General features: G+C 49.7%; 1 protein-coding gene across 6 annotated transcripts in view; it reads right to left on the bottom strand.

The window, feature by feature from the left end:
- Bin3 (bridging integrator 3) overlaps positions 1-4,218 on the bottom strand; it is a 48,325-nt gene extending 44,107 nt beyond the window's left edge. For 4 of the 6 annotated variants that reach the window (XR_013430226.1, XR_013430225.1, XR_013430227.1 and 1 more), the window contains exon 1: positions 4,096-4,218. Coding sequence is in view for 1 of the 6 variants with exons in the window: in XM_005329317.5 (XP_005329374.1) it covers positions 4,096-4,103 (8 nt within the window). In the remaining 5 variants the exon portion in view is untranslated. The remainder of the gene's footprint in view (positions 1-4,095) is intronic. The other 2 variants (XM_021729119.3, XM_040293004.2) reach the window with 2 other exon arrangements.
- Between the last annotated feature and the right edge of the window lie 9,624 nt (positions 4,219-13,842).

Genomic DNA, 13,842 nt, shown 5'->3' with positions numbered 1-13,842 from the left:
AGTCATAAAAGCAACTGAGGTGAGTTGTTCTTTAAAATATACAAAAAAGAACATACTAGGGTATATTGCAATGCATGCATGTGAGTTATAATGTCCAAAGATATTTCTAACCGCAAGTGTGCTCAAAATTTTTTGGAAGTTTTGGTCCAAGTTGGCCTCCCTGGCTCCTTTCTTTCTCTTTTCTGAGCTGTCCCACAGGCTACTGCCAAATAATCTGAATAAATCATTTCTTTTGTTAAGCCACTTTCCTGCTCAAGAACCTTCAATTTTCCAAAGGCCAGGCTCAATTTCAGTTTCTCAGCATGGCACTGAAAGCACTATAAATGTGCCCCAAGCTAAGAATGCCAATTCTCACCAATGAAGCCTCTGCTCAACCATTATTCACTGCACCCAAACTAGCCTCCTGACTGCCTGCGTCAAATACTCTCAATACATCTCTCTGCACACACCTTTTCCATGCCATTCTGGTAGCCAGATCCCTCTCTCATTCGCCATGGAAACGGTATGTGCTTGATAAATCACAGTCCAGTTAAAATTCTATCTCCTGCTTGAAGTCCTTCTTGTTGAAACCATGCTGACATTCAGTGATCAGATGTCCTGCCTTGGACTCCCTAGCACTTTGCAGACACTGGCTGAAGACAGGGTCTGACTCATAATCTTTCAAATGCCTCCCCAACACTTAACAGAGACCTCTGAATACTTTAAATGTTTAATAAGCATTAAAATAGCAAATATTTGTTGAGAATCATCTACATGCATCACATTACACAGATGCTCCTCAACATATGATGGGATTACACCCTAATAAACCCACTGTTAAGATAAAAAGATCTTGAATGAGAAATGCATTTACTACACCAAACCTACAGAACATCCCACCTTAGCAACACAATCCGCAGTAGAATATCAGTTGTTTCCCCTCAGGACTGCAGGGTGGATTGGGAGCTGCAGACCAAACCTGAGGAATACCCAAATTTAAGGGGCAAACTAGAGCCTATATTCAGAAAGGGATTACATCTGCAGACAGACTCCATTCTTTTAACTCTGCCATTAGGACAGCAGACTGTGTGCTTGGGTTATCTATTTCATGCTACACAGAGAAAGGTTGATGGGCCACAGTGAGCAACCAAACCAGAACCTGAACACAGCACTCTACCTCCCAAACTTTTCTGTACTTCCTCTAATTTCCTTCTTTCTCAAACTACCAGACCCCTAGATATAGGAAGAGTTCCTCCCGTGTTCTTTCTTGTCATAAGATCACCTAGGTATATGGTTCCAGGGAAGGCTACTATTCCTGGAGACAGCTAAATTAGACTAAGATCATTACACTTAATTCTCTCACCATTCCATAATAAAGACAAACATACAAAAGTAGAGAGAAGAGGAAGGGAGAGAGAGAGAGAGAGAGAGAGGAAGGAAAAGAGAAAAGGGGGGAGAGGGAGGGGAAAGCATTTGGCTTGGGGTCAAGATGTGAATCAGTGATCTAAGATGTGAATATCGAATGCTTTCTTCCTGGTAAGAGAGATCACTGAGTTGTCTTGCTGAAAGGCAAATGGGCAGATAATGCAGTAAGGCAGCAGGTACCCACTAAATAAACCGGGTGGGCGGGCTGCCTGCACAGAGGAAGCAGAGAACAAAACCTTCTCAATCTTCACGTAAAGTCCACAGTGTGCATAGGGCATCAATATTGGACATTTCTCACTGTGACATTTTGAAAGCCCAGCCTATAACAGAACAATGGTTACCCTTTGGGGACCATGGGCCATGTGCCCCTAGGCCTTATTTAACTATGGCTGGCATAGCCCATGTACTTGGTGAACTTGACCTTGGGCATCAGCCTCCCATGATGTCTCTACGTCACTCTGGTCTCTTCCCCTACTGAGAATTCCAGTCTCAGATGAATGGATGGATTCATTCTGGGAGCAGGAAAACCACTCTGGGAATGAATCAGAAGCACCCAGCCCTGGTCCCCTTGCCAGCCATTGAGCTAGGAACTGAGTGTAATTGTGTGCCCAGGCGCCGGTGCTGGTCCCCTCACATGGAAAGAGGGTCAGGGTCCACGCAAGATATGACGTCGGCACCCTCTAAGGAGGAAAAGAAAGGAATCTCAGCTTTGAGGGACAAAGCACCCTTTTGGTTGTGACCCTCAGTCCAAGGAGGTACCAAGATGTGCATATACTGGTAAATTAGTTCTACTTCACAAAAATCTCAGCTCCTGTTTGTTAGACAGCTGCCAATTTCAATTCTCTCCAACCTCATGGACTTTAGGAAATGAGGGGCCAGTTTTTCAGATTAGAAACTTTCTGCAAGACAAGAGGAAACAACTTGCCTCAGCTCACCCAGAGAATAATTTACCTTCAGTGGTCTCTGTTCTACTGTTCTTCCAATTAGAGAAGAAAAGATGAATTCAGTTTTTTAATTTGTAAGTGCCAATCAAAACATAAAGCATCTGACTTTCTGCTTCTTACTTAAAAAAATCTGGCAAGAAAACTCCAAAGATTCAGGATGCAGAGGACAAGATAATACCTTATCATACTTATAAGGCTTAGGGGCACAAAGGATAACCACTGTTCTGGGGTAGGTTGGGCTTTCAGAATGTAACAGTGAGAAATTTCCAATGTTGATGTTCTATACATATTGTACACTTTGCATAAAGAGTGGTATATTACAAGGTTGGGAGACCCAGTCTAGCATTTTAAGAAAGAAATTTCTCTAAGGGAACTGAAGAAAGGGAACTTTGCCCATCACTAGCCAGGTTATAACAAGAAAAGTTACCTTTTTAGGGTTCAGCCCCTGTTGGCCTCCTGCAGAAAAAGACGGAGGGAAAAGGAGCAGCTCCTTATCAGGGGATTTCTCCAGGCTTCCCTCTTGCTGCTGACTGTCTGACATTTGCCCATCAATTTTGGGCTAAGAAGTAGGTGGAGGAGGGGTCAGAAATGGTTTGAATATTATATTAGAGAGCTAGCCTGGACACTGATTGACATCAGCTGCTTGTGGCCAGGGGTCGGTCTCTGCTGATGGCCGAACATCAGAGGTCAAAATCCTTCCTGAAGGATAATCTACTATTTTCATTTATTCATAACTGATTATCATGCACTCACTTTGCACAAACAAGTTAGACTCTGAGCATGTTCCCTACGTTAGTGTGACTGGGTTTTAATTCATCTTGCACATTTCTGGGGGTCAAATTATTCATACAAGGGCCTTAGAGGTGGATCTCCTGAGGTTCAAGTGTTGTGAATATAGAGGTTCTGGGGCCTGATGGCAAGGTAAGAGCCCTCACAAGGCTGCCTCTAAGGAAGCTCCATGGTTGTCTCCTGGGGTGGTAAATAATCCAGACCCAGTAACAGGGATTGCGAACTGAATCTTACAAAATAAATCCATCACTAAACATTATGAAGTGTCTACCATGACCCAAAAATCACAGAACTCTGCGGCAACTGGAGTTGTGACTCCACTACTCTGAAGACTCCTTAGCATCTATTCTCATGGTTTCAGTTTCCTTAAGGTTCAAAGCCTCTATTTTAGAGGGAGAGTAGTGGGTCATGGCCCCGGAAAAGACTTAAACCTAGTCCAATCCCACACTGGGCGGGGGAATGTAGATTGTCATTCTGGCCCCTTCCAAAGGAAATTCACTTTTGAAGACGGTAAAGTGGTGCAAAAACCAGTTATCTGAAGGCGAGTAGTTTTTGTTCACTAATCTGAGGCAGGCGGGGGGCGGTGGAGAGATGTTCTCGGGGGCCAAAGAAGACACCAACTCTACTTCAACAGATACTTAATGAAAGAGAGAACAAGGAAGTCCCTCACTCAAGGAGATGGGAGGAAACGGGTCCGGCTCCTTGGAAGAGACAGAGTAGGAAACAGGATCAGACGCGGGTTCCCAGGCTAAGGGCATCCTCCTGCCCGTATCCCCGGGAGTCCTGCGTAGAGCAGGTGGCTCTCCAGGAACGACCCCGGAGCTGGGGCTCTCGGGCCGGCTCTGGGGTGAGGGGTCGGTGCAGGAAGGGCGGGTGCCGGGACTCCGAAGTGACGCAGAGGCCAGACGCACGGCGGGCTGCGGCTCCAGCCATCCCCTGCCGCCCGGGCCTCACTCACCAGCTCATGGTCCCGAACCTGGGCCGCCTGCCGGGGTCCTCCGCCGCAACTCGGTCCTCTGGGATCACTTCCGGATTCAGACAGTCTCCAGGAAGTGATGCAATCACGCCCCCTCTGCCCGGAAGAGGCAGGCAGGAGGGCGGGGCCCGGCGGGTTAACCCTTTGGCCGCCGCGTGTTGGCCCCGGAGTTTCCCTTGCTGGCGACTCTCCTGCCCAGGCTTGGGATTCTGAGGCTCGGCCTGTCGCCGAGGCAGGAGGACCTCTGGAGGCGTTTTCAGCCGTCAACACCGACTCACAAAATTCTCTTCCGCTTCCCAATAACGGTCCTTAACGGGCTCATCACCTGTCTTAAGGTTTCTAGTCCTGAGACTGGGGAGCAGTGTCCATGGGGGAAGGATCCATTGGAGACACAGTGTGAGGGAGACTCAATTTGCCCTGTACTCTTCCAGTTTTTAAATGTTATATTCCGCACATGCATTGCGTGTTACAATACATAGATCTTTCCCTCCATCAGGGTGGCCCAGGGCTCAAATGCAAATAGAATAGGTGCTTTGCAGGCTGAAATATTCTGTAGATCTACTCAACAAGACTCTGAGTAAGGATTGCTCCCAAGCTGCTGGTCCTTCCCTTCGGTGGTCTCCTCTACAGGACCCAATGATGTGAATGGTCCCACTCTTTCTATGCCTTCATTTAATAAATATTAACTAAGCTCCTGCAATTTTGCAGGATCTTTCAAATCTTAAGGATACAGCCACACAAAAGAAGTTTTGATCCTGCCCTCTGCCCTCCCAGAGCTGCTTTCTTGCAGAAGGAAGTAAACAGAGAGTTACAGTAATAATACAGGAAGGGATATAACAAGACTAGGGCAGCCTGTAAAGGGACCTCTAAGTCTCATGTGGGGCAATAGTGAAGGTTTCCAGGAGGAGCCATTGTGGAAACCAAGCTCTGAAGGTGGAATCAGGCCAGCTGAATCTGAGATGAGGGGTGTGGAGGACACACAGAGGGAACTTGCCATGGCTAAGAAGAGGACTGAGGACCAGTAAGCAATTGACTTGCCTCAGGTCTCCCAAAGTCAGACTTTAGGGCCTCAGACCCTCATAAGCTGCCTGGGATTCTGGGATGAATTGTATTTCTCAACCCAAACAGCTCCCTCTCTAAGGAGAGAGAAGAGCTGGCAGTGATGTCCATGCTGGCCCCCACAAAGACCTGCTTTCTGAAATTCTTCAAATGACCCTCAACTGTTTCATAAGCTGCCTGGGGAGCAACCAAGGCAGTGATCTAGACAATAAGAGATATATGATTTGTTCTGACATACTAGGGTGCAGTAGAGGGCTCAGAGTGTAGGACATAGGGGCAAGTCTCTAATTTGTGTTTTCTGTTTCCACTCAAAAGGGTTCACAGTTTAATTCAAACAAGTTTTCTAGTGAAAGGTGGCTCCCCAAGCACATCACACAGATCAGCTTCATCACTGAGTTATTTTTCAGGAAATGGGCCAACATGAACACTAGAACAGCCTTGGAGAGAAAAGAAGTCCCCAAAGGGCAGCCTGGGTAGAGAGCATGAGTGGAGAATGGTCAGTCCTTGCAGCCTTGCAGAAGATTTAATGGATGGAAGGGGTGCTGTGTGTTTTTGAGTCTCCTGGTGCTTTAGCACCTGTGGATGACTCCCCTACCTACATCCTCCCTTCTCCCATACTCTGTCTTCCTCAGGGATTCTGCAATGATAAATATTTCCAAAAATGTTAGCCTGCCATATACCAAGGAAAGTCTGTTTCAGGGATAGGATTGGAGGTAGCAGACACATCTTGTAGGATGAGAATGAATGGGTTCTGGACTAAAAGACTGGAGGATACCAAGGCTCTAGTTCCATATTTGACAACATGACTGACCTCAGACAAGATGTGACCTCAGTCACATCTCTCCTGGCCTTGGTCCCCTCCTCTATAAGTGAATGACAAGATAACATCACCAAAATCTCCCACATTCAAATTCTTAGTCCACTGTCACATTGACTCTACAGGCTTTTGGGAATAGGTGAATAGAGGAGGCCAGTGAGGCAGGTCCTTAACAGAGAGACAAGCCCAGAGAAGTTGTTGCGGAGATGAAGCTAGGTATGAATCTTATGGGGGGGAAGGAGTCACCTGAGGCCTGACTGGCACTGTGCTCAAACCTTTAATGTAGTCAGCAAGGAATAGTCAGGGCCCTGGCTCTGGTTCCAAATGGCTTGAGGGTGTCTGTTCCTTCCTTAGGGCTTCATCATCCTTGATCACAATGTAAAGGTTCCTGGTTCTATCTGGGATGGCAAATAGGTGTCATTCCATATGCTAACTTGGATCATTCATTGCTGCCTGCTTGGAGTGTTGTGTTGAGGATTCTAGAGAATCTACCATTGGCGGGAGAGTTCTGTGATTGATTAGTAATGTCTGTCTTGGGCCAGTCATGGACATGTGATGTATATATGTCATTTTTTAAAATGTTGTCATTATTTTAGCTGAGTTACTCGTTGAGCACGCATGACATACTGAGTAAGAAAGTAGTTCTCATTTAATTCTTACAACCCTATGAGGTAGGTACTACTATTATTATCATTTTACAGAGGCGGGGGCTAAAACACAACCATGGTGTGGTGAAGCAGAAATTCCAACCTGGTGTCCTGGCTCTGACCCTTGTGCTTTTCACCACTATGGTATACAACCCCCCACCACCACCCCCCTCCCCCGTTCCTTGGTTCCTGAGGTTCCTGCCTCTGACAATTGATGGCTCTATTGAGGCACAGCGAGGTCCCAAGGCACCAAGGAGATGGGGTCATAAGAAGCGCATGGACTGAATGGCCAGGTTGGCAGCACAGGACCAGGCACCTAAGAAGGAATTGACTGTGGCTCCGCCTCATCCTGGGAGCTTTTATATGCTTCCTCCCCTCTGGAAACCTGCGACCAGCAGATGGCAGTACCTGGCAGGGTTGGGAGCAAAGGGCAGCCCCTGGCTTGGCATGGCAGCCCTTCAGGGACCAGGCAGCCCAGAGGTCAAGGAAAGCAAGAACAAATGAGGGTGTGGAGGAAGGATAGCCATGGGTCCAGAGGAGGAGGACTGACCTTAGACCTGCAGAAGCCTCATCGGCCAATGCTTTAGTCCCACCCAGCAGTGGGAGCCTCTAGGCTTGCATCTCATGGAGCCTGCTGTAGCTTTTTTTTTTCCTCCACTCTGGGAGAATGACTAACTTTAAGGACTAAAAAAAAAAGTGTTTTGATTACACTGCCTTTTTACCAACTGGGAGCATTAGTCACCGTGGATTGCTGCAGATAACGGGGAAGGCAAGCAGCGTCCCCCTCCTCCCCCTCCTTCTCTCTGATTAGCTCACAGGCCCAGGGAGGAGACGAGTGAGAGAGAGTGTACCCAGGAGGGAAAACAGCCCCCACCCTGACGATGTATTCCCCAGGCATCAGGCCAAGGGCTGCTAGGGCCATGGAGCTGCTAGGTTGGGGCTGGGCAGCCCCCTCACAGTGGTCTCTGAGGTAGGCCCAGACCAGTGGTAGAGGTGCTCACTAGAGAAAATTGGCAGAAGGGTCACTCAGCCAAGGCCCCTGAGTTCTGAGGTGGCTCTAGGTGACCTGGTTGGAGCAGAATATACCCAGGAAGAGGACATGGGAGGAAGTCACTGTGATATGGGGATAGTGCTCAAGCCGTGGTGTAGCTAACAACTGCTGCCTTGGGCTGGGGCCCTCGGGGTTCTGACTGGGGTTGAGAAGTTGCTGGCAGGTGGACATGGTGCCAACATCTTATTCCCATACTTCCTCTCTGTCCCTGAGGGGCAGAGCCTCGTACATTGAATGGCCTTCCTGTCCACAGGGGCCACTTTGCTCCCACCTTGGTGCTGGGGGGCCGAAGGGCTAAGGCACTCTTCCAGTCTGGCCTGTTGACCCAGGGTGCCAGCTCAAGGTCTTCTTGGGGACTCTGAAGCAGAGAGGGATAGAGCTGAACTGCTTCAGGGACAGGTTAACTATGTGAGTCCTGGCCCTTTGGCCCAGCTCCCAGTAGTGGTCCACTCTGGAAAGGAGATGTTCATCTGAGTGGCCCTTCAAGTGGCAGGACCATGGATATTTATGTGAAGGATTTTGAGCATTAGGACAAATAATGTTTTTAGGACAAAAGATAGAAACACTATTTTACTTCTTCTCTAAGGAGCAGAATGGAAGTTTTGCTGGGCTTTGCTGATTTGCTTTTGAAAATAATGTTTGAAAAGAAAACATCCACAGGTGTTTGATGTTTTCTGGCCTCATAAAGCTTCCATGGCACTGCATTATAGCAAATGGGGTTGAAACAGTAGGAGCAGTTCTTCTGGAGGCCTATGAGGTGTCCCCCAGCCCCAGGACTATAGCTGCTATAAAGTGTCCAGGCCCTGGGGTTGTCCCCTCAGCTCCAGAGTCTTTTTAGGCTTTGCTTTCCCGAGTATCTTATGGCTGGTATATGATGCTCCCCACCCCCACTGACTGCCTCTTGCAGTTCCCAATAGTCATAACTATCATCATACCATTGTGGATGAAGCATGTTACACATAGAAGATAATGTGTTCTTCTCAGCAACTTAGTGGGACAGCTCCTCAAATTATGTCCTTTTTACAGATGAGGAAACTGAGGCTGAACTAGCTGCCCAAGGCCATAGATTTGATCATGAGAAGCATGAATGTTTAAACCCAGGCTGTCTAAATTGCCTTGGAGTATAAAAGAAAGTAGCATAAAGTGGTGGTGGTACGGAGAGCTGGTATTTAAAAGTTTTGCTTCCTTAAGTCATGTCCTTAGTGCTTGCTGCTTCTCTGGAGAAGTATGATGAGGCTTGCTGGGCTAAAGGTCAAATCAAAGTCCCTCCTGCTTGGTGTCTGTACCACCCAGAGGTCAGCTTGCAGCCAGCAGGTTTCCCTATATAGGAAGTTAGTAGGTGGACGACATAGTTTGGGCTGATTGTGGAGGAATAGAGTAGGTTTGGGAATTCTGTCCCTTGGCTGGGATAAAATTCCAGCTAAATCCATAGGGTGTCCTGAGTGAGTACAGCTCCCTGGAGTGTGTGGCTTTCCTAGGGAATCCTTGCAGGTCCCCCACATGGTGAGCAGACCAGGGCATGGGCATGACTGCCCTAGCCTGACCTCACTCCAGGCCTGGCTGTTCTGTGTCCGCTTCTTGCCTCTGTGGCCGAGACAGCCCCCAGACACCGGCAGGGCAGGTGGCAATTATCCCTGGGTACTGATTACACCGCAGGGCCAGTAGTGCCCCAAATAGCCCAGCAGCCCAGCCTGGTGCAGGGAGTGGGGGAGGAGAAAGGTCCTGCTGAGGAGGGAGGGGGAGGACCGAGGGGCGTGGGGCATGGATGGTCGGGAAGTGCCACCCGAGCAGGGAGGATTTCATGCGAAGTCCTCTGCCTTTTGTGCAGTCCATGACCCTCAAAGAGAGGAATGAGGTCCTATCATAGTAGACCAGACCCAGAGCAATTAGATAGGGCACATGCCACTCAGTCTGGTCACAGAGAAAAGTGGTGCCTAGCATGAGGGGCATGTGGAGGGTCTCAGTGCTGGGTAGGAGGAGCTGGTAGTGCCATTGAGCCTGGTCAGCTGCTGCCTCTAGCCCTGGCCTGCTGAGCCTCTGGTCTGACCAGAAGGGAATTCCCAAAGAGGGAACATGGCAGGGAGGAAGAGAGGCTAGGCCAGAATGAGGAGGCTGCTGAGAACACCAGCTCCCCCTACCAGGGAGGCCAGTTGGTTACCCCTCTTCCAGACTCAGCCACACGGTTGGCCTTGCTTGGGACTGCAACTGTCCAGGCACCAGGGCCCTCCCTCAGGGTCCTTTTTAACCAGATGCAAAGTCATGCAGCTGCCAGCTTTGGTGGCTGGGGGCCTGTGACTGGGGCCAGGGCCTAGGGGATGGAGTATCTCATTGAAAGACTGGCTTGTTGCCCCTCCCATTCCTAACTATTCTCCCCTCTGACAAATGTGCTTGGACATTGGTTTCCCTGAGATGTCAGAAAGGGCTGGGGCTTGCCAGGGTAGCATATCCACAGGGGTAGGAAGGCAGGGAGCGCCAGTTTCTCATGCAAGGGGCAAGAATTGGTGGATTGGCCCTGAAGGCACTCAGGTTGGAGGAGAGGCAGGTTCCTTTGGAGCCTCTCTGACTCCCCATAAACTGGCTTCTTTTACAGACTGCCTCTTGGTGAGCTGTGTGGATACTCAGAATGGCTATGGCATTGCATGAGACAAACAGGGAAAAGAGAGACACCCCCCCTCCCACCATGCACTCCAGTCTTTTTCTGTTAGTACAAATTCCTCTGTATGGACCACCCTCCCATGGAGAGTCTGCATCCATGGCAGCATCCCACCTGTCAGGGAGGGGCTGAGCTGACTCCCCTGCCTCTCTCCTGCCCTCCTTTCTTCCTTCTCTACGCTGCAGCAGAGAGAACACCAGGGCAGAGGTTGTCCCAAAATTCACCAACTTGGAGACCAGGCAGGGCAAGCACCTGGTTTTCTAGGGGTCTCTGAACAAGAGCATGACAGTGGGTCATGGTGCCTGGCCTCTACTCCATCCCTCCACCTGAGGGACTCAGCACTCATCTGACTGCACCTGCTCAAAAGCCACCTGTGAGTTCTGAGGACTCAGGCCAGAGCAGGAGGCTGTGAGTGGCTCCCAACCACCTCTCCCAGCAGCTCTGCTAATCCAAATAAGATAGGGAAAAGGCAGTGGGAGGAAATGATAGTTTCATGGTTATTTTCAGAAAGGAAACAAAAAAAAAAAAAAAAGCAAACAGGAGCACACCCTGCATTTTGGTACAAAATCTAGGAGTCTCAGGGAAAAGAACCCACAGTTCTTCCTTTTTCTTGTCTTCTCACCAGATGCTGGGGAGGGGTAGCCTGGGCTGTGGGGGCCTCGGGCTGCTTTTCCATACAAAGGAAAAGAGGTGAGGGGCTGCAGGAGGCAGGTGTGAGAGAAGCTAGCAAAGACCCTTCCCACAAAGACTTCTGGAGAAGGAGGCATCTTTGTCTTGTGGGCTGGTGGGGCCCACCCTTTGGGGGTGGAGGGAGCTGTAGGAGCTCGGGAGGTTCTGGAGCTGAGGCCTGTAGAGCACAGTGGCAGGGGTGGGATTGGTGGGCTGGGAGGGTGTGTCCTACAGGCACAGTGCAGGGAGAAAAGAGGGGGAGGGAGAGCAGGAGCGCAGGTGCTTGTGGGAGAACGGAGTAGGGCTGCTGCGTGCATGTGTGTGCAGGGTGTGTGCAAAGATGGGGCCACACCACCCGGGCTGTGCGCAGCAGGGATTGCTCAGGGCCCAGCCAATTGCAGAGGACAGTACCCTCTGCAAACCCCAGAGGGAATCTGGGTTTAACTCTCTGAGCTCTGGGTTTCCCTGGATTGGGTGGGTCAGGAAGCAGGGGCCTGAACTTCTGCTTTGTCTGCAGGCCTGTTTGGTAGGTGTATGACTCCCCCACAGGGAAGTCTGCAGAGACCCTGAGAATAGGAGGATGTGAATGGAAAAGAGGTGGAAGCTGGGGTGGGAGAAAAAGCTAGTGGCACTGATAACGAGGATGCAATGAATTAAGACTCCTAAGTGTTTGCGCATGGTGTGTTCTAAGAGCAAGGGTCAGGGAGAGCTGAGAATTAGCAGGCTTATGAGAACTGAAAGAGTGAATTTGAAAATGAGCTGATCCAATGTCTTTCCTTGGGGCAGGAGAGGTATTATTATCCCATTTTACAGATGTGTCATCTGATGCCCAGAGAGAGGTTCAGTAGTGTGTCTAAGTTTCCATGACTGGCCATAAAATGAGGTAGGAAGGGAGATGGGCAGTGAGCAAACTCAGGTGAACTGTTGGGAGGTCTCTTTGGTGACAGGGGCTGTTCCAGGGAAAACCAAGTTAGGCTGACCATCTGGAAAATCCTGGTCCCAGGAGGCCCATGGGCTTGGAGGTTCCCCACATGGAAGGATGGAGCCTGCAGAACCAGACCCAGCCCTGGGATCTGGGAGGGTTGGAAGGAGATGGAGGCAGTGACTCAGCCCATCCGACACAGGCTTGACCTAGAGGTGGTTGGGTAACCCTGCAGACGCTACAGCAGGGTGAGGAATGGAATAAGTGGCTGATGGTGGAGATAAGGGTGAATGGGTGTGCCAGCAGGGAGGGGCCGCAGTTCCAGGCAGCCCATTTAGGAGAAGGATGAGGGGAAGCATACTGGGCTTTGGGGATGGGGAGGAGGAAGGTTCTTTGACCTCCTGAGAGGCAGAAACTTGGATGGTGGGTTTGGAGCTGGTAACCAAAATTGGAGGGTTCTTAGAAGTAGGAATGCTCAGGATGGACCCCAGGTAGAAATTCAAAGCCTTCCAGGTCCCTGCTGCTCCCTCACTGTGACAGTGGCTCTAGGAGCTGACCATCTCTTGGAACCTTCCAGTCCATGGATATGAGGCTGATCTGTGCACTGCAGGCCACTGCTGAGCATTTCTGGCATGGGGTTGAATGGGACCCCAACTAAGGACTTTTCCAGCAAAAAGGAGAGGAAATCGGTTTAAAAACATAAGAAATGAGTACAGAACAGAACATTCCCATGGATTCAGGCCAAAAAGAACCAAGGTTTAGGAATGAGAGGACTGAGGGCTCAGAGCCCCAAGAAACAAGTGAAGCCATTGCCACCATGGCACCCATGGAGGACAGAGAGGACATGGAGAGGACTGGGTGCTTCAAAGCAGCAGGAAGCAGGATCTTTGGATTCAAACCTTATCTGTTATTACCGAACCCTGGCTGAGTCCCAGATGTGAGGCGGAGGAGTAGGTCTTATACACAAGGTGATGGTCCTGGGACTTCTGCATGTTAGGGCTGATGATACTATTTGGGTCCCTACTAGGACAGCTTGCTTTTCTGATGGGATTTCAAGACCTAGAGAGGGACTGTGACTTTGCAAATGTCATACAGCTTTGTCCCAGTGTCGGAGCCAAGATGAGAAGCCAGGTCTCCTAACTCCTGAGGCAGTGGAGCCCACAGGTGCCTGCCATATACATTCTCATTGGTTGGAGATTTTAGTGCCCTAAGACCCAGGAGATAGAGTTTCCACAGAGAAGTGAGGATTATTCCTGAGCTTGTCACCTCTGAGTCATCTGGATCCTGTGTGTTTTGCTCACCTGACCTGGTGAGAACAGTGACTGAGTTCAGACCAGGCTCCTAGCTCCACCTAGAATATCTTCCTAGATTATTCACCTGTTGAAGGAGAAGTGTCCTCACCTGCCTCCCTCAACAACCTTTTCCAGGCTTCTGGGTCAGGGCAGCTCTTTTCCATATAGTTATATTTCAGCAGATCCTCCCCACCACCTACTGGAGTAGGGTATCAGTCCATGGTACAGATGTGGGGGGTAGTTTGAGGCTCAGCCAAGTGAATGAATTGACTCCTGGTCCAAAACAAAGAGAAGGATGTTTCTGAGACAGAAATGACAGCTTTGCTTTTTGATGGAGAAGTTGGACCTCTTGACCAGCAGCGGCAGAGAGGAAGCTGAGCGAGGGGAAGGTAGAGGGTTGCCCTTGCCTGGAATGGTGGTGGCAGACTCTAAATGCCTTAGAGGAAGAGGATGTGGGCGGCTTTTCCTCTCAGCTCTCTATCTCAGGTCCTGTGTGGAGGAGCTGGCTCCCACATCCCAGGGGGATGCTCTGCCTGGACAAAGGGAATCTCAAGACAGAGTCCCCTTTCTCAGCCCTCCCCCAGCTCTGGAAAAGTCTGTCCTATAGCAAGGAGAAATG

Source organism: Ictidomys tridecemlineatus, chromosome 14 (assembly GCF_052094955.1).
Source record: "Ictidomys tridecemlineatus isolate mIctTri1 chromosome 14, mIctTri1.hap1, whole genome shotgun sequence".
In the NCBI taxonomy this organism is placed as follows: Eukaryota; Metazoa; Chordata; class Mammalia; order Rodentia; family Sciuridae; genus Ictidomys; species Ictidomys tridecemlineatus.
The sequence above is the reverse complement of the archived record's forward strand: the minus strand, read 5'-3'. Positions and strand labels throughout refer to the sequence as shown.